Source organism: Lipomyces tetrasporus (genome assembly GCF_029532465.1).
Source record: "Lipomyces tetrasporus strain NRRL Y-64009 chromosome Unknown POJ06scaffold_1, whole genome shotgun sequence".
In the NCBI taxonomy this organism is placed as follows: domain Eukaryota; kingdom Fungi; phylum Ascomycota; class Lipomycetes; order Lipomycetales; family Lipomycetaceae; genus Lipomyces; species Lipomyces tetrasporus.
In genome coordinates, this window is record NW_026611596.1 from 2,563,644 (window position 1) to 2,581,059 (window position 17,416).

The window sequence follows — 17,416 nt, forward strand, 5'->3', positions numbered from 1 at the left end:
AAGTCAGTTCTAACAGGTAATTGCAAGGCTTGATTGATGATGTTGCAGAACTCTTTCCTGACGCCAATCATGCACACTGTCTTCGCCACCTCTTCGATAACTACAAGGTCGTCAAAATCTTGAGGTTGCAAGCTTACTGTGGAAGGCAGCATCGCGGCCCACAAAAGAAGCCATGGCGAAAGTCCTCGAAGATATGCCCCCGGAAGGATCTCAATGGCTCATGAGAAACGGACCCGAGCATTGGGCGGACCAGCTACTTCCCAGGCAATCGTCTGGGAAATCGCACGTCGAATGTGGCAGAGAGCTTCAACAGCTGGATCTTGGAGGCTCGTTCATTGCCAGTTCACGCTATGGTGGAACGCATTCGCTTGCAGTTAATGCTGTTGCGGACTGAACGCTTGAAAGATAACTGCGCAAGGATGGCAAGCGGATCACCGAAACCGCCGCCAAAGTACTTGCAAAGTCAGTCACTTTGCGAGAGAGTATATTGTGATCCCAGCGAACAGAGACGAGTACGAAGTCAGAACTCAAGGAGGAGAAAGCTTCGCTGTATATCTAGTTTCGTGCAGTTGTCCTTGTCGAAGGTGGGACCACTGCGGGGTACCATGTTCTCATGCTGTTGCGGCGATTAGCTTTGCGGGACTGGACATTATAGACTTCGTCGAAGACCATTTCAAGGTCGATGCCTTCGAGAGGACATATGCCCAGGGAATCCACGCAATGTCCACAGTCAATGTAACGAATGCCGATACTCTACCTAAGGTGGGATCCCTACGAAAAAGGTCACATGCAGTCGATGTCACCAACAGCTGGGACATAATGCGGCGACATGCACGGAGCCGTTGGGGGAAGAATGACTGGCCCTGTGTGGCCCGCTGTCGTAATGTAGGCTGTGTGGGTAGGTGGGGAAGAAATCGGGTTGGAGGTATTCTTGAGCAGAGGCCCATAGCGAAAGGAGGGTAATTAAGCGCAGTGTTAAACGTCTAATGTTCTCTGCATTGTTCTAAGTATCACGCCGTTGGTGCAGAGGTACGTGCAAGAAGCGCAGGTACCGCTGGTACGGCGGGCAGTGGTATTTTGGGCATTTCAAAAAGTTTCAGTGGTATTTTGGACCTTTGCCCTAATAATTAAGCATAACAGTGAACGAGTGGGGAATCCACGAACTCGTCACAGACAACGTACAGACAACAACAAGCCAACCCACGCACGGACAAACTTTTCCGGAGACCCCAGAAGGAGTCATTTCATCACATATATAAGCGACGAGGGGTGTACATAAGAATGGTTCATGCCGACCTTATCGCAGCTCGCAAATATATTCCAAAAACAATGGGCTGGTTAGTTTAACTTGTAGGCTTTTTGGTTCTCTTACTCCGTTCGACGCGCAACGATCCTTACATCACCACAATACTGCAAGTTGTCTGTGACACTCATTTTCGGGAAGCTTGTTTCCGTATACTTGCGGTTGTATTCTATGTAATGTACGCACCCCATTTGGCCACTTTTCATAGCTAAGTAAGCTAACTTTGCACGCCTTATCACTAATGTCGCGGGTCAGAAGGGCGGTACGATCATCTGGGAAGTGTTCGCTTCAAAGTCTGCTGTGGGAGAACCTGTTAAAATGACAACTGTATCCTCGACTTAGATTAGTAAACGCGTACGCTATAGTTTGACCCAACGCAACGGCTGTCACTCTAGGTGATCTCTACGACGTCTACGTCGTGATACTTGACACTGGTGATGGTGAACCTACTCACCGTACCATCGTTCCTCAGGCGACGGCCAGTAAACCATGATCAACATGACTAGCTAGAGACCACCTGCACAGTGATGCCGTGCGCGGTCATGGGGACCGAATGTGATGCGTATCATATTCTACGCTAGAGCCGTATGAATTTGTAGATCCCTACTCTAAAGAGTGTAGTGAATGACGGTATCTTCAAAGGTACTGTTATTTTCATCAGTACATGCAAATCTTTACTTCTTAAAGATTGGCTACAGAGAAAATACTGTCGTTCAGAAGAGAGAGGTCAGAGGTATTGAGTCTTGTGGGGATTGAGATTTGAGAATGTACAGAAATTTCCTTGTCAACTAATCAGTCCACTAATCTTGCTTTGGTAGTAACTTCACTCAGCGGGAAACTCTAAGCTTGGTTCATGGCCATAGCTCACTGGTGCCTACAATAATTGAATCAACCGGTGACAAGCGATGAGGTGGCGCAATTAGCCCTCTTTAACTGCATGGAATCCGACTGTCCACCACTGAAATTACGAGTTTCCACTGTGGTTTGCGTTAGGACGATCGATATCGTCGTGTTCGAGTATGTGTAGCCAAGCCAAGAAGCAGAAATTACATGGAAACAAATAGTAATGCCAGCACATCTATTACATATTCGATGAGACATCTTGCAACTTTGCTCAACCACACCAAACCAAGCCGAAATTAACTTCCGCCAGGTTACCAAGCAACAACTGACCCATCATAACTTCTAAGCACGAATTCGTCCTTCGCGGACACCGCATCGACGACGTCGATCATTTTCGTTGCGCTTTCCTCAGTGTCGATCCCCTGGCCAGTTGGGTTCATATCAGTCTGGACGACACCCGGATGCAATGGTATAACGGTGAAGCCCGATGAGTTGAGTTCAATGTGGAAGTACTATTTCGTTAGCATGGGACCCCTACAGATTGTCATTAAAGACTCTTACCAAACCGGCCATGTTCAGAGCGGACTTAGATGCGCCGTAAATGTACGGGGCGCCAAATTGAGCCAACAATTCGGAATAGTTCTTGCTAAATTCGAACGACGCAGCCACAGTTGACACGAACACAATCTTCTTTGTGGCGCGCTTCTCGAGCAGAGGGAGAAGCTTGGATGAGAGGTATACCGGCGCGATGACATTAATTTGGAAGACTTTCTGCGCATCTGCTGGGACGATCGAACGGACCGAAGTTACATTCTGACCGAGGTTGTACACCGCGAGGTTCTATTTCAATTAGCCATTATAAAACATACAGACATTGCACAACCACGTACATTCCAAAGCTCATCAATGCCCTCGGGAGCGATCTTCTCGATCTCGGCAACAGCAGAGTCAATCGTCGCGAGATTATCAGCGTCCAATTCAACAAGCGTCACATTCGGAAGCGAAGCAAGTGGTGTGCCAACGGCTTTCGCCTTTGATCGCACGGTCGCAATAACAGTATCACCGCGCTTGCTGAATTGCGTCGCAAGCGCAAAACCGATACCTAATTTTGTTAGCGATAATCGCTCATCGGGAGGAAGACACATACCTCTGTTTGTTCCGGTGACCACGATGACTTTAGAAGACATTTTTCTTGAGTTGCTGCTAACAGGTAAGAGCCTAACACAGAGCACTAAAAGTACTGGGTTATCGACTGATATGTTGAACTGTCGGTTGTGCAGGACTGGACTAGTTAAACTGGCAGAAGCGACCGCATTTCCAGCTGGCAAAATGCTGACTAGCGACAGAAGCTTTGTTCCTTCGCGTCATATCATGCCAATAAAGGATGACACGCAAGCTTGGAGTATTCTGAGCAATCAATGACGACCAATGATTAGTAAGATTACGGGCAGACGGTATTGTTAAGCGCACTCTCGTTGAAGTAAGGAGCCGCACAGGTAGCGGCAGACTGCGGCGCTAGCTTACAAATTTGCTTGGCTTATTAATGTTTGAGGGATTTGTGCCGACTGCTAAGTTTCCTGGCTACTACGAAGATAGCAGGGTTTCCAAACTTATTTACTAGTCTATTCCGGCATAGCTCGTAAATGTTTTGCTTATTGGTACATTAGTGATGCACTAAGCCTTATTAGGAAATTTCCGACAGTGCCCCTACCCAATCCCTTAATGAATTGCCGAACCAAGGAATCTCACCCTGACGACTATGTCCTCTGCGTTGCTATGTGTCTAAACGGATTTCAGTCGTGTAATTGTTACAATGATGGACAGCTTAAGCCGAATAGTGGTGGGTCACAGGAATATGTGGAAAACCTATAAATTATGTTGGAGCTTCGGATACGAGTATTCAATAATTTGACGAAATATATATCTCAACACCCATGATCAACTTGTTTTAGCATACATTCTGTCATTTTGCGTGGGAATTCAAGCCGATAGTCAATCGTTTACTTCAACTCGGGAGTGTCAGCATAAAGATTATATCTATATCAAAGTCAGTAATGGCCACTGCACTCAAATCAAGAATACTCACGAGCTAGCGTAACGATCACCTGCAACGTCAGCGTTCTGAACAAACTCAGTGATTTCATCAAACTCCTCCTCCGTCAGCTGAACATATGCCGCCTTGACATTCTCCTCCAATCGAGCTATCTTTGTTGTGCCAGGAATCGGGATCGCGCCATTGGCAATCAACCAAGCAAGCGTCACTTGGCCGGGCGTAGCATTCTTCTTGGAAGCAATTTTCTTGAATTCATCAAGCAATTTCAAGTTGGCGTCAAAGTTCTCCTTTTGGAAACGCGGCGCTGCCCGACGGTAGTCACCTTCAGGGAAATCCTCGGGCTTGGTGTATGCGCCGGTAAGGAAACCTCTGCTTAGGGGGGAGTAAGCTACGACGGCGACGCCAAGCTCCTTGCAGGCTTCGATGAGACCATTTTGCTCAGCCTCGACCGCGAAAGGCGAGTACTCAATCTGCACGGCCGCGATGTGATGGACCGTGCACGCGCGTCGAAGGGTCGCAGCAGAGCACTCGGACAGGCCAAGATACTTTACCTTTCCCTGCTTGACAAGCTCGGCCATAGCGCCTACAGTCACCTCAATTGGAAGCGATTGATCCATACGGTGTTGATAAAACAAATCGATCGTGTCGACGCCCAACCGCTGCAAAGACTCCTCGCATGACTGTTTCACATACTCAGGCGAGCCATCGGTTGAGAAGTCAGGCTTGACGCCGAACTTTGAGCACAAAAAGATCTCAGACCGCTTGCCGGTCTTAGCAAACCATCGTCCAATGACTTCCTCGTTGTTGTTATACATCCGGGCAGTGTCCCAGAATGTGCAGCCGAGCTCGACAGCTTTGTCGAGAAGAGCGAAGGCGGCTGCATCGTCAAGTTTGGGCTCGTAGAACGCGGAAATACCCTAGACATTTTGTGTCAGTGTACATCCCGGCAATTAACCCTGGCTAATCATACCATAGCACCGAAACCAATAGCGCTCACAGCAGGACCATATTTGCCCAATTGCGTTGTAGGAATTGCCATTTTAGCCAATTACTGATCGAGTCACAACAATCGTGCGGAAAGTAGTTGTGTTGACTGTGCTGTTTCCAAGAAGATATATCGTGAAGAATCTTAGTGATAGGTTGAATGAGGTTCAAGATCAAGGCAGCTGGTAGGGTAATTTATGTGCACAGCGAAGCGCGAAGATCTCGGAAAGGAGCGGCCGCTGCGACCCCACTTTGCTTCTTGCCAGCCACATGCTTTCCAAATTAATTGTGATATGCATGCACCACTTGGAAAGTTGGAATTCACGTCAGAGCTAGTCACGGATTGCCGGGTTAGAAGGAAAATAATGCGTCGTTGACCGACACACCCGTGGGGTCGAAATTAGTGCGTTGCAACCGGGTTAGCGTCGAAATGCATGCCATAAAAGGCATAGTTCATAGGCTATAGGGTCAGGGTTCAGTTGTAGTCTAAGCGGGATGGCATTCACGGTGACTTCGTTACGGCAACTTATCGCTCGGTCAGCATCAGCAATAGTGGTGCACATCGGAGATGTCATTTACAAGAGATCGGAGCGCTACAATGGCTAGAGGAGGGACTTGGAGATCTTCTCTACGTGCAACCAATATTTGCTCCTCAAATTATCATGGTGTTCTGTGGCAGGCCCTCGAAAGCCTGCCGACGATGCAGAGATCGGAAGTTAAGAGTAAGTCTGCCAGATTTCTCGGTCCGGGACGCCAGTAACCTGTTGTAGTGTGATCTCCACAGCGGTTCTTGCAGGCAATGCGTTAGAGCCAGAGTGGCCTGCACAGGATACCGAGATACGCAGCAGCTTCGCATCAGGGATGAAAGCCAGGCCGTTCGGCGGAAAGTACTCTCGAGAAATGCGCCTACTGTTGACCCACATTCTCTGACCGTGTCGCTCGAGTTACAAGCACGAGATATCTTCTTCGCTAACTACGTCACCGGTACTTCGAAGAGCTGGGATTTCCTGAAACCATTCTCCAATCCAACGCTCTCGCCAGAGCATCTGACATTGAGTATTGATGCGGTCAGCCTGGCATATCTCTCGTATCAAGTATACTCTGACACCGCACTAGCGACGGCCAGGGAGAGATATGTGTCCGCCTTGCGCATGATGAATAAGGCTTTGCGGTCTCCCGAAGTGGCAATAACGGACGCAACACTACTCGCCTCTCTCCTTCTGGATCTTTTCGAAAAGATTACTAACTGCGAACCTCGAAATATCGAGTGTCATGGACAGCTCATGTCAATGGCGCTTTAGCTCTCGTCCGACTACGTGGCCTGGAGCAATTTCATGGCCTCAATATTGACCAATCTGATGCAGATTCTTCGTGATAACAATCGCATCTTCGAGGATGACTGGGTTATATTCCCCCATACCACTGACAACGTCCCAGACTCCTCGATGTACATGAAGCGCCTCCATGTACATAGCCCACTGCTGTAGCTCTTTCCGTTGAACGTCACCATTCCTTTCGCCTGGAGGCGGTGGTCAGTGAGTTGGTCGTGGGAACCCTGTGCGATACATCAGGCGCCGCAGGGCTCATAACCTGTTATGGACTCTGCCAAAGTATTCGTTGACAACGTCGACACCTTCCTCACTCGCATCCCTGCGATCATCGCCCAACAATATACACAAGAATACCTGTTTCTCCTCCTACGAGGAGAAACGGGGTTAGTAAGTAACGTAATAGGGTATCAATGCTAAACAGTGAGTTCCGGCACGTGGTCTTCGCATCATTGCTATCACGTGTAAAAGCGATGTGACCATGCATAAGCATGCAAGGTGAAACTTGAGATGGAGGTGGAAGCAAGAATATTTGTCAGCTAGCAAGATACATCCGATCAAAGGATCATGGATTATACCGCAGAATTCCGAATGAGTTCTCTAGCGTACGTTGAAGTAGGGTTTGGGCGCGTTGATGGCACTGTCCTTCACAGCTGTGGCTTTTTTGAAAGGGTTCTCGGCACCATTTTCCTTCCCATCGCCGTCAGTCTTGTTGCCGCCAACGTGTCACATTTACCGAGTCAGGATCTCTGCAACCGCTACCGCTAGTAAAGCGGGTCTTTGACTTTCTGTGTCCCGGATGTGAGAACTGCTCTCCGGCAATATTTGTTGTGCTGCTGTCTGCTGTTCTACTGAGGTGCTGAAGTCATGCGATGTCTCGAAGCCATAGAAGTAGAAGTAAACGGTAGTCCCATCTTGGTACCGCAGCATATCAGAGTTGCAGACAAGATTTGCTGGAAGCGATTCAATCGTTTTGTTAATGACGAAGAGAAAGTTTTGAAGTGTCTTAATCTTGTTTATATTTTATAGTTAGTTAACTTAACGGTATTTAGTTTATTAATGCGTAAGGTCAAGGGGCAGTATAACTGTCTATTGAAATGAAAAGGAGTCTACAACTTTCAATCATCCACGGAGACCACTCTCATTAGAGGAAATATAGTATACTTTCAACGCAAGCTTAACAACAATAGACACTCAGTCAAATCAATGAGATCCTTTTTTTCTCAGATTCCAACTCCGGCATACTCCTTTGTCTGCTCCTCACACCACCCCCAAAACTCCGCCGCGAGGCCTGTCCCACCCTCCTCTTTCGCCTTCAAGCTCTCCAGAATATCCTTCCTCGGTTGTGCGGATGCCACCTCCCCCACGGTACAGCAGTCATCCCTCCATCTTCACACTTCAAATCCTGACTAAACCCAGCCCACAACTCCGTATACGCCCCCATCTTGGGCTCATGCATTATCGGCTTGATCAACATCCTTACGCTCCTGCCAGACGACACGCGCCTATTTTACGTACAGATAAAACCCTAAGCCTAAAGTAACTTGGACCCATTACCCTAGCCCATCCAGGATGACAAATTACCACAGATAATACAGAAAATTGGTCCTAACCCTTTCAAATTCAAGGTTGTTTTCGCCAGCGTCGTACCTACTCAATTGGGCGTGCGGCTATAGCGAAAAAGGCCACCTAGCGCTGGTCTCATCCCACGCGTGGATTCAAAAACGGCCCACTCAGCTAGCGATCGTAAGTCTCGAGACCGGGCAATAAAACTACAGCGGAGACAAGTTGCGGACTGGGTTAGGGTTCTATCTTCTGAAACATTGCCTGGAACATGTTGAGTAGAACTTGCAGCGTCTTCATTAGCATAAAACTAAGCGATGAGTCTTCGTCTTCATTCGACTTCGCTGCGTTATTTCGATCAGCGTCTGAGGCAAGCTTTTATTTCTGCTTTGAACAATTTAGGGCTGTTCACGATACGATATCGACAATGTTTGGGCAAATCGGCAATCGGCATCGTCGACCTTAATGTCTGCCGATAATTATCGTCTACCGTATCGGCAGACGTTGGAAGCTGGACGATACTAGGGGTGTTAACGAATAACGAATATATTCGAATTATTCGAATTATTCGTAATTCGAATACGAATAATTCAATTATTCTTGCTTACTAATGCGAATACGAATAAAATGTGTTTATTCGCAAATTATTCGTAATATTCGTAAATGTTTCGCTCGTTTGAGGTAACAGCAATTTTACACGACATATACTTCATAAAATCACGGCTTCCCTGCCCGGTCCCTCTTGTACACTGCTCGCAACAACATCAATCTTCTCATTGTCTCAGCACTCAATGAATGCCTCCGTAGACCTAGAAGATCTCTTCCCGTATTAAAGAGTCTTTCGACAGCCACCTCAGAGGCAGGAATTGCCAAATAATCCCTTGCTGCGGCTGCCATTCTAGGGAATTCATCCTGATTCATTCGCCACCATTCAAAAAGCCAACCTCTTTCCATGGTCACTCCGTCGTTGACCACAACTACCTCATTGTCGAAATACCGGTCAATATCAGATACACGGCGTTGTCGCGGTTGCAATTTCTGCAGAACTCGCGCTTCAATACTGTACCCTGTGACTATTTTTTCGTCTGCAGAAACCGACACAGGGTCTGTTGTTAGGGGGTACTGTCGATGTAGAACCTCCTTCAGATGAGTAATGACTTGCGCGGCAGTTGATTTTCCAAGTTCTTTCTCCAAAAGTAGAGCTTTGAAGCGTGGATCAAGGACGAGAGCTATATAATATGCGTCTACCCCATCCATACAGTTATAGTACTTTTGGTACTTTTTTAAGCCTGCCTTGACAGCATGGGCAATATCAACATCAAGTTCAGAAAATTCTCCCTCCATGGAAGCAGCATCATTGAGCATATCGTGCAATTCATAGTAGATTGGGATCGCGAGGCTGATCTGAGGTTCTCTCTTGGATACGGTCAAAGTAAATTCTTCGAATTTTTGCAGAATAGTCTCGACTTGTTGCAAACGATGCCAATCTTGGGCACTAAAAGGAGGAAGATATTGCTGCTGTGCAACCCACCTTCTTATTTGTTGCTTTGCTTCGATGGCGTCCCGGAGCATTCTATGGGTGGAATTCCATCTGGTATCCACGTCATATTCGATGAATTTAGATTTCAATCCGTTTGCTTTGCACATAACCTTCCACTGTTCCTTTCGTTGTGGCGTGCGGGCTATCCAAAGAGCCATGATCCGAAGTCTAGACAATGCCGAATGCGAGTCAATATCCAGGTTTTGATTTGTTTGCAGGAGATCGCAAGCATCGACTGCCGATTTGCGATCTCCTGATCTCAAGGCAGATAGAATATCGCTGACGATGAGATTCAGCACATGTGCCAGACACCTGACATAGCTATCAGTCCTTTGAAAGCGAAATTCCTCAGGACGCCCAGTTGTATCATCTGTTAAGAGCTGTTCCTGTAACAAGTATAGGTCAGACACCAGTGTTTGGTTATTTGATGCGTTATCCGCCGTAATAGTGAGAAGCTTGCGCTCAATTCCGAGCTCGACCAAGGTCTTATGCAACATATCGGCCATGTTTTCCCCGGTGTGTGCTCCAGATATTTCTGCAAACTCAAGAACTTGTTCCCGATATTGAAAATCAGCCGTCATCCAATGTCCGATCACACCTAACATAGCCTTCGAGTTTTTGCTGGTCCAAACATCCAGCGACAATGCAATACTCTGACACGTTAGCGCCAAGTCATCAACCAATTGAGCCCGACATAAATTGAATTCCGCATCAATTCGACTAGCTGCCGTCTGCCGGCAACGGAATGGAAGTGAAACACCTATATCGTTGAATATTTGTTGGAATGACGATGATTCAATTGCCAGGAACGCCATATCATCCGTGACCATCCAACGTACCAAATTTTGCTCTAATCTTTTCGCTACATCATCCTTAAAACTCTTCTTGAACATCGTAGTAAGCGATTGCTGCTTCGGTTCCCCTTCATCCCGTCCATGGCCATCACCGCCATTCAATGGGATGCCATGCTTGCCAAGGTGAAGTTTCATGTTGCTGGTGGAAGTTGCTCGGGCGGAATCCGTCGTCTTCCAAGCACACATTTTGCATCGAATCTCACGATCCACGATTGGTCCCTTCTTGCCTCGCTTCGGATACCATAACTTTCCGGGAAGCTCAGAGACGCTGAAGTTTGACCACAGTGAGAGATTCTGGTTCTTGTCGAGATGTGCTGACGACTCACCCGAGACACCAGAAGATTCTGGCAGTTCTTCTACCGACGAAGTCTCTTCGTGACAGGTGTCAGACGTCTGAGAGTCGGTTGGAGCAGGGGAAATTGATATCCACTGACTAGCCGAATTATTAGCTGTAAGTGGCTCAACGCCTTCAGTTGATAAATTCAATCGCAACTTCTTAACGATCCGGTCTTCAGGACCTGCCTCTTCGTCACTGCCGTCATTAAGGAGGTGATAGTCAATTCTCTCGGACTGACGAAAACGGCTAGACATGATAAGGGACAACTCGTCCTCGTCCATTCCGCTGATGGTGGAGATCTCACGACCGCTGTCAGACATTTTGCTGTAGATACGTATAGATTAGTTACAAAGGAATTGAAGAATATTGGTAGAATAGAACGCGCCGTTGTGTAAGAGACGCGTTTAGTTACTACGCGTCGTGTTCAACTAAAATAAAGCTTACACATAGGGTTAGGGTCATTTCATTACGAATAAACTGCGGATAATATTCGCTATTCGTATTCGACGGTTCAAGCCTTATTCGTTACGAATAAAAGAAATTTTACGAATACGAATATCGAATACGAATAACGAAATATTTTATTCGTTAACACCCCTAGACGATACGATATTGATATAATATGACACGTCTCATTACCCTGAACAGGGAAATGTTTTTGGACACACCATATAATCTGTAACTAATACTATAATCCGTAATTTCTAAGTTAACAAAACACAAATAACTGGCTTGCCTCTTATCTGGCCAAGAGGCACACAAGGAGTTCCTCCACTTTCCGAATGCTCGACGATGGCTTGCGTGCAAGGCAACAGATAAGCAAGTTTTAGACCTACAGAAAGAACTACCAGAATTCACGACACAATATTGGCTACGGCTCACGCAGATCCATAAAGTACTCTCGAAGGAGAACGAATTGACTTTGTTTATTTCGAAAAGAAAGCCACATATCAGCCTTGCTATCCCCATATATTATGAGCTTCATGATTTTCTCCATGATGTGTCCGAATTTAAGGAGGAGTTTGCAGGTTATGACCGAGACATTGGACTTGCAGTAACGGAAGGAATAAAGAAGTATAACAAGTACTATAGCCTCATGGATGAATCTGGAGTGTACTATACTGCTCTCGTCCTTTATCCTCGAGTAAAAGCAATCTGATCTTGCAGGAATTAAGAGAGGATAACAATTCTGGTAAGCTGATTCTACAGGCTATACGCCAGAGCCTCCATCGACAATACCCATTGGCTGTTGTGGGGCCGGGGTTGCCGATCGAATTTGGACAAGATTCTGCCGCAGACGGAATCGAGGATAGTGATGTCGAGTCTAGGATGCTGCAAAGGCTGCAGCCACGAGGCCAGACTAGTAGCACTGTCTCTGATATTGACATGTACTTCGATAGTCCTGCGGTCAATGACACGAAAGACCCAAACTGGCTTTGCAATTTGTGGCGTACTCATCAAGATAAGTACCCGCAAATGGAAGCTGCACGTCATATTTGGACAAAGGCGCTCGCTGTTGCGACAACATCTCGACTCGACTCCTAGGAATGACGCGGGCGGCGTTGCTACATCTGTTTGTCCGTTTGATAGAGTAACCATGCTCGACAGGTCTACGTTTTATTAATCTTGATTTCTGTTTCTGTACACTTTGCACCCACTTGCGTGCTTTTGTTTGCTAACTTAGGTTTGTGCCAGCCAACCCTGAGGTGTCAAACGAGCTCCTTTCTTTGTGTACGGCCACTCGTATTCTCCCGTTACGCATGATCCAGCTGTAATATACATCACTACATCGCCCGCAGTCATATACGAACGGCCGACAAAGTCGTTTCTTGCCGTAAAGTGAAAAGCATATCCAGCATATGTGGCGAACGCAACATTCTCGCCCGGCGATCCGTCATTGCTGTAAAAATAAGCGTACACCTTGTTACTTTCTGCGGTTATGTAACTTTTCAATAACATAGTGACGAGCCCATTTGTTGAAGCGGCCTTACCACGAGCGATTTCGGAATCGATGTAGTATGCATTAGAATAGTGGTTGTCGATTGAGTCGCTGATGAAAAGCCAATAGCTGCCAGGCTGGTTATATGGCGCACCTTCATTGAAGTTACCCTGGAGAATGCATAGAAGAGGAACGTCTGCCGTTGCGACAGCGCATATCGCCACGACAGCCAACAGAAACGCAGAGAGCCTGACCATCAGTAGCCACGGAGAAGTCTTTTGTCGAAATGAAGAGGAAATCTCGACTGCGCGCCAGCTGGGGTTTAGTCGGCCGAGGACACGCAAGCACTGTTATACGGTGGTGAGGCCCACGAATGACAAAGGCATCTGTGCCAGAGAAAACCGTCTCCTGCGCTCTCGCTAACGTGCATGTTTTAGACGCACATTCGCTTCGAGCCCGTTAATAATGTTTCTAAGCGCACGGGCATAATTCCATCACGACATTGCCTCACGGCAAGCGGCTCGTGAATCTAGTCCCCCCCCCCCCCAACCCTAAATTTACCAATTCGCGATCGGCGAGATTGCGTGGACTTTAGACAAATTACGTCAGATCTGTCAGAACTAGCTATGTCATAATTCAGTATTCGGCTCCAAACAGTTGCGGGAGAACTGAGAACAGTATCAACTTATATATGGCGGGATTGGGGCCAGTCTGGAAACAACCCCAGCACTTGGCCGTTTTGTGTGTCACACATCCACGGGAAGCTTGCTTGTCACTGTCACGTTTGACATTCGATCTCGCACCAGTCTCTCATATTTCACTTAAAGTCAGGGGAATAAAACTTTAATGAGGCAGATAGTTGACTATGACGATGCTGATTGTTAGTTGGCGTGCATAAATCTTACGTCTCTCCACGGTTTGTGTGTCGTATGGCCCCACGCCGTTAGATCACACGGTCTGTCGTTCGTATTGAATTCGCAGTTCACGTCTCGGCGAACCCTATCCCACAACCGTTTCGAGCGCGAGATCGGTGTCTTATTCAGGTCTTGTTTATAGTTAGCAGTGACTAATGAGCGCGACGCGACTTTGGGCCTGCTGCCTCAACTGGTACTGTCAATCATTAACTGACACTCACCAAAACGGCCACAGACAGCACATACTCGACGGTACTGCCACTGGGATGAGCTGCAGACGGAACTCTGGTGATCGGCAATAGCATCGGCGAACACCCGATGTCTCTACTGCGCATCCACCTGAAAATCCTACTGGGAATGATGATGTCCCCAGCCCCGGTTAAGTTACGATCACATACCGTTGCGCCAAGAATCAGTCTTGCATTCGTTGCGCCAACGCGTCCTGGTGAACAACTTCTTTTCAGTAATATCTCTTAGAAGTCATCATGCAGATCACAGGCCAGCGATTGCCCGCCTGGAGAACTTTTTTACGGCTTAGCGTTTGATCGTGATTTGATCTGAACGCAACATCCATCGCTTAGTTACTCATTTCGCTTCGATCAGAACAGTCATACAACAAACCAGAAGAATCAATATTGGACATCACCAACGAGGATATTCAGAACCTATAGTGCCGGCTGCCTTTATGGCCACACCGGGTCCGACAGCATTCCACACATATTCAGGACCTTTACATGAACCTGCTGTTATCCGCAGCTCTCGACCACTGCGGTCAACGTTCTTGTAACCAGGAAAGTGGTTTACCGGGGTAAAAATGATACGCGTATCCACTAAATCCCAACGGCCGCAACGTCTACGCCGTTTTCTCCGTAATTGTTATAAAAATAAACACGCGCGGAACCGCTTGCTGATAAGTATAAAATGAAACCTTGTACCGAGTCCCTGGCTCCGTGTTCTCACGATCAAAATAAGGGTTCACAAGAACGTAAACCTTCCACTTTGATGTAACCATCCAATAACTGCTGGTGCGTTGTAACCTGCTTCTTCAGTTGAGTTAGTTGGAGAAGAGATATAATCAGGTCCGGCCCAATGAGTTTAGACGCTGGTGGAGGCTGCGCGATCGATGCTGTCATAATGGCTAGGGTCCGTCCACCCCCCACGCTGCGTTTCTCGTGGGATGGAACGGAAGGCAACCCAGAGCGAAAATTTAGCGCCTGGAAGTTTGACCTTGAATCCCGTCTTTTAGCTATGGATGGCATCTCAGATCGATTCAAGATTGCCACCATCCGCGCAAACGTCCACGGAGCCGTTCGCAACTGGTTCCTAGCCCATCCAGAGTGGGCCACGGGAAATGCCGGACCGTACGAGGATCTTCTCCACCAGTTGGAGAAAGAGTTCACTACTAACTGGGCCACCCACGACAGAGCGACAGAATTGCACACCACTTCCCAGGCAACGGGCGAGTCTCCGGTCGACTTCGCGAATCGCGTTCGCTCCCTGGTCGTGGGACTCCAACCGATCCCCTGGCCGACGCCCAAGGTCTCTTCACATTGAAGTACTGTTGCACGTCGGACGCCTTGCGGATGAAGCTGCAAGCGGAGAACTCCTACTTGGGAGCTCACCGTACCTGCTCGCTCCTCTTGGGACAGGAATTCGTTGGTAAGGGCGGGTCGTACCTGCAGGCACGTCGCCAAACCTTCTATACCGCGAATCCTTCCTGCAAGCCCAAAGCAGAACCATCGGTGCCCCGCGCGGAACCATCGGGTTCCTCCACGGCGGCGTCATCCTCGTCCGCGCCAAAGCGGTTTCCCAACAAGCGGCCCGCTGAGTCGTCTCCGCAGAAGTATAACCAGCGGGCCCGCAAAAATTTTGTCCCGCGGACAAATAGCGGTGCGGCCTGTCCCCGTTGCCGCCAACAGCATACGCTGGCGCAGTGCACAGAGGTGCGCTGCGCGATTTGTGGTCGCCTTGGCCACCAAGCAGACAAATGCTACTCGGCGAACTGGCGTCCCAAGCAAGTAAGCACGCTCACACTTTCCCTCGGTCCCTGTAACGAGTCTGAGCTCTCTAACACCTCTTCCAGCAATAGGATCGCTCGTGCGGTTGATACGAAGAAGGTGGGAGGGTGGTCGCAGGATGAGGACAGGGGGTTAGTTGAAGTGTTTAATGTGACTAGTCAGGAAGATAATACATTACCTGACAATGATCGCATTTGTGCAATTCTTGGCCACTTTGGCCGTAAAGAGGTACGCGTAGTGGTGGACTCCGGTGCGTCCACTTATGTGGTTGCCCGGCGATTCTGCGAACGGAACGATATTCCCACTAAACCGGTTGGTGCCCGCGCACCCAAAACTGCTGACAGTAACAATGCCACCACCAAAAGAGGTCCACTGACCCAAGTGGCTGACTTTGCAATTCGTCTGGGTACACTTACCCTGCGCAAGAAGTTCTACGTCCTGGATGGAGATAGCTACGACATACTTTTAGGGGTCCCTTTCTTTAACGAGTTCGATGGAGAATTACGACCTTTGTCGGGCAGGCTACTTCTCCACGGATTTCAGAAGCTCGTGCTTCCACTCGTGGATTCGCCGACCGCGTCCCACTGCCAAACACCCGTGCTTATGGTATCTCGAAAGGGCCTTCAGCGAACCCTTCGCGCTAAAGACAGCGGGGATCTTGTCTTCGTGGCTCTGGTTCGGTCCACCAACGACGAAGTACCTGAAGGCATCAATATTCCTACTGATCTGCCGCCCGAAGATCGCGAACCCCTACTTCAACTACTTTCCCAATTCTCACCTGGTTTTTCAAAAACGGTTCCCATGAGTAAGGTGATGGATCGTTCCGTCAACCATACGATACCTCTCGCCCCCGGGGCCGAGAAGAATCCGCCGTTTAAAGGAATTTATCGGCTATCGCAAATTGAGCTCCAGGAACTCAAGCGTCAGCTTGACGAACTCCTGGCTGAAGGGATGATTTCCCCTTCTATGAGCCCGTACGGCTCGCCTGTTATTTTTGTGAAAAAGAAAGACGGAACGCTCCGTATGTCCATTGACTATAGAGCACTCAATTCCCAAACGATTCGCAACCGCTACGCGCTTCCTCGAATCGACGAATTACTTGACCGCATCGTGGGCGCTCGCTACTTTAGCAAGCTGGATCTAACGAGCGGATATTATCAAGTCCCGGTCGAACCGGCCGACCGTCATAAGACTGCGTTCCGCACACGGTACGGTCACTATGAGTTCAATGTCATGCCCTTTTGCTTGACGAACGCGCCTGCGACATTTCAAAGCCTCATGAATGAGACTTTTCGCGGCGAACTCGACGACTTCGTTCTCGTCTACTTAGATGACATCCTCATCTTTTCCAAGACTGCTGCGGAGCATCACCGCCACTTGGCTACGGTTCTCGAACGCCTCCATAAGCACAATCTGGTCGCGAAGCCCAGCAAGTGTGAGTTTTTTACAACGTCTTGTGAATATTTCGGACATGTTATATCCGGCGACGGAATACGTCCCCAAGACAGGCTTGTGGAATCGGTTCGTAATTTTCCGGTGCCCACCACAGTTCGGGAGTTACAGTCGTTTCTAGGGCTCTGCAATTACTACAGACGCTTCATAGCTAATTACGCACATGTGACCGCTCACCTTACCGGTGCCACCGCTGGCGCTAAGTTGAAACCGCTTATTTGGACCGATGTCCTACAGCGCGAATTCGAACAGGCAAAGCAGCTTCTCACGTCTGCTCCTGTCCTTAGG

At 48.2% G+C, this 17,416-nt stretch overlaps 6 protein-coding genes across 6 annotated transcripts; 3 read left to right on the plus strand and 3 right to left on the minus strand.

Moving 5' to 3' along the window:
• Positions 1–172: 172 nt before the first annotated feature.
• POJ06DRAFT_265198 (uncharacterized protein) lies at positions 173–394 on the plus strand (the record flags this gene model as incomplete). Its single annotated transcript, XM_056189060.1, has 1 exon — positions 173–394. The coding sequence occupies one exon, from the start codon at positions 173–175 to the stop codon at positions 392–394; it is 222 nt and encodes a 73-aa protein (XP_056047822.1).
• Positions 395–2,342: 1,948 nt separating this feature from the next.
• Positions 2,343–3,635, minus strand: POJ06DRAFT_293891 (uncharacterized protein). Its single transcript, XM_056190446.1, has 4 exons — positions 3,294–3,635; positions 3,037–3,248; positions 2,708–2,986; positions 2,343–2,658 (listed from the first exon to the last, which is right to left on the minus strand). Exons 1-4 carry the CDS (start codon positions 3,331–3,333, stop codon positions 2,458–2,460), a joined length of 732 nt encoding a protein of 243 aa, XP_056047823.1. The 5' UTR covers positions 3,334–3,635; the 3' UTR covers positions 2,343–2,457.
• A 112-nt stretch (positions 3,636–3,747) lies between these two features.
• Positions 3,748–5,349, minus strand: POJ06DRAFT_205472 (NADP-dependent oxidoreductase domain-containing protein). Its single transcript, XM_056185357.1, has 3 exons — positions 5,170–5,349; positions 4,233–5,116; positions 3,748–4,183 (listed from the first exon to the last, which is right to left on the minus strand). Exons 1-3 carry the CDS (start codon positions 5,236–5,238, stop codon positions 4,147–4,149), a joined length of 990 nt encoding a protein of 329 aa, XP_056047824.1. The 5' UTR covers positions 5,239–5,349; the 3' UTR covers positions 3,748–4,146.
• A 266-nt stretch (positions 5,350–5,615) lies between these two features.
• POJ06DRAFT_18644 (uncharacterized protein) lies at positions 5,616–6,781 on the plus strand. Its single transcript, XM_056184774.1, has 2 exons — positions 5,616–5,905; positions 5,954–6,781. Exons 1-2 carry the CDS (start codon positions 5,846–5,848, stop codon positions 6,482–6,484), a joined length of 591 nt encoding a protein of 196 aa, XP_056047825.1. The 5' UTR covers positions 5,616–5,845; the 3' UTR covers positions 6,485–6,781.
• Positions 6,782–12,404: 5,623 nt separating this feature from the next.
• POJ06DRAFT_244353 (uncharacterized protein) lies at positions 12,405–13,278 on the minus strand. Its single transcript, XM_056186491.1, has one exon. It carries the CDS (start codon positions 12,999–13,001, stop codon positions 12,486–12,488), a length of 516 nt encoding a protein of 171 aa, XP_056047826.1. The 5' UTR covers positions 13,002–13,278; the 3' UTR covers positions 12,405–12,485.
• Positions 13,279–14,977: 1,699 nt separating this feature from the next.
• Positions 14,978–15,928, plus strand: POJ06DRAFT_244356 (uncharacterized protein). Its single transcript, XM_056186492.1, has 2 exons — positions 14,978–15,676; positions 15,742–15,928. The coding sequence occupies exons 1-2, from the start codon at positions 15,242–15,244 to the stop codon at positions 15,745–15,747; spliced, it is 441 nt and encodes a 146-aa protein (XP_056047827.1). The 5' UTR covers positions 14,978–15,241; the 3' UTR covers positions 15,748–15,928.
• The last annotated feature ends 1,488 nt before the right edge of the window (positions 15,929–17,416 follow it).

What these genes read in the sequence shown, in the direction of transcription:
- POJ06DRAFT_293891 (XM_056190446.1), bottom strand. Translation starts at nt 3,333, where the DNA reads ATGTCTTCTAAAGTCATCGTGGTCACCGGAACAAACAGAG. An exon ending in GGTCACCGGAACAAACAGAG is followed by an intron (nt 3,249 to 3,293) that starts GTATGTGTCTTC and finishes TAACAAAATTAG; the next exon opens with GTATCGGTTTTGCGCTTGCG. An exon ending in CTCTGAACATGGCCGGTTTG is followed by an intron (nt 2,659 to 2,707) that starts GTAAGAGTCTTT and finishes CTAACGAAATAG; the next exon opens with TACTTCCACATTGAACTCAA.
- POJ06DRAFT_205472 (XM_056185357.1), bottom strand. Translation starts at nt 5,238, where the DNA reads ATGGCAATTCCTACAACGCAATTGGGCAAATATGGTCCTGCTGTGAGC. An exon ending in CTATTGGTTTCGGTGCTATG is followed by an intron (nt 5,117 to 5,169) that starts GTATGATTAGCC and finishes CAAAATGTCTAG; the next exon opens with GGTATTTCCGCGTTCTACGA. An exon ending in GGTGATCGTTACGCTAGCTC is followed by an intron (nt 4,184 to 4,232) that starts GTGAGTATTCTT and finishes ACTTTGATATAG; the next exon opens with ATATAATCTTTATGCTGACA.
- POJ06DRAFT_18644 (XM_056184774.1), top strand. Translation starts at nt 5,846, where the DNA reads ATGGTGTTCTGTGGCAGGCCCTCGAAAGCCTGCCGACGATGCAGAGAT. An exon ending in GCAGAGATCGGAAGTTAAGA is followed by an intron (nt 5,906 to 5,953) that starts GTAAGTCTGCCA and finishes AACCTGTTGTAG; the next exon opens with TGTGATCTCCACAGCGGTTC.
- POJ06DRAFT_244353 (XM_056186491.1), bottom strand. Translation starts at nt 13,001, where the DNA reads ATGGTCAGGCTCTCTGCGTTTCTGTTGGCTGTCGTGGCGATATGCGCT.
- POJ06DRAFT_244356 (XM_056186492.1), top strand. Translation starts at nt 15,242, where the DNA reads ATGAAGCTGCAAGCGGAGAACTCCTACTTGGGAGCTCACCGTACCTGC.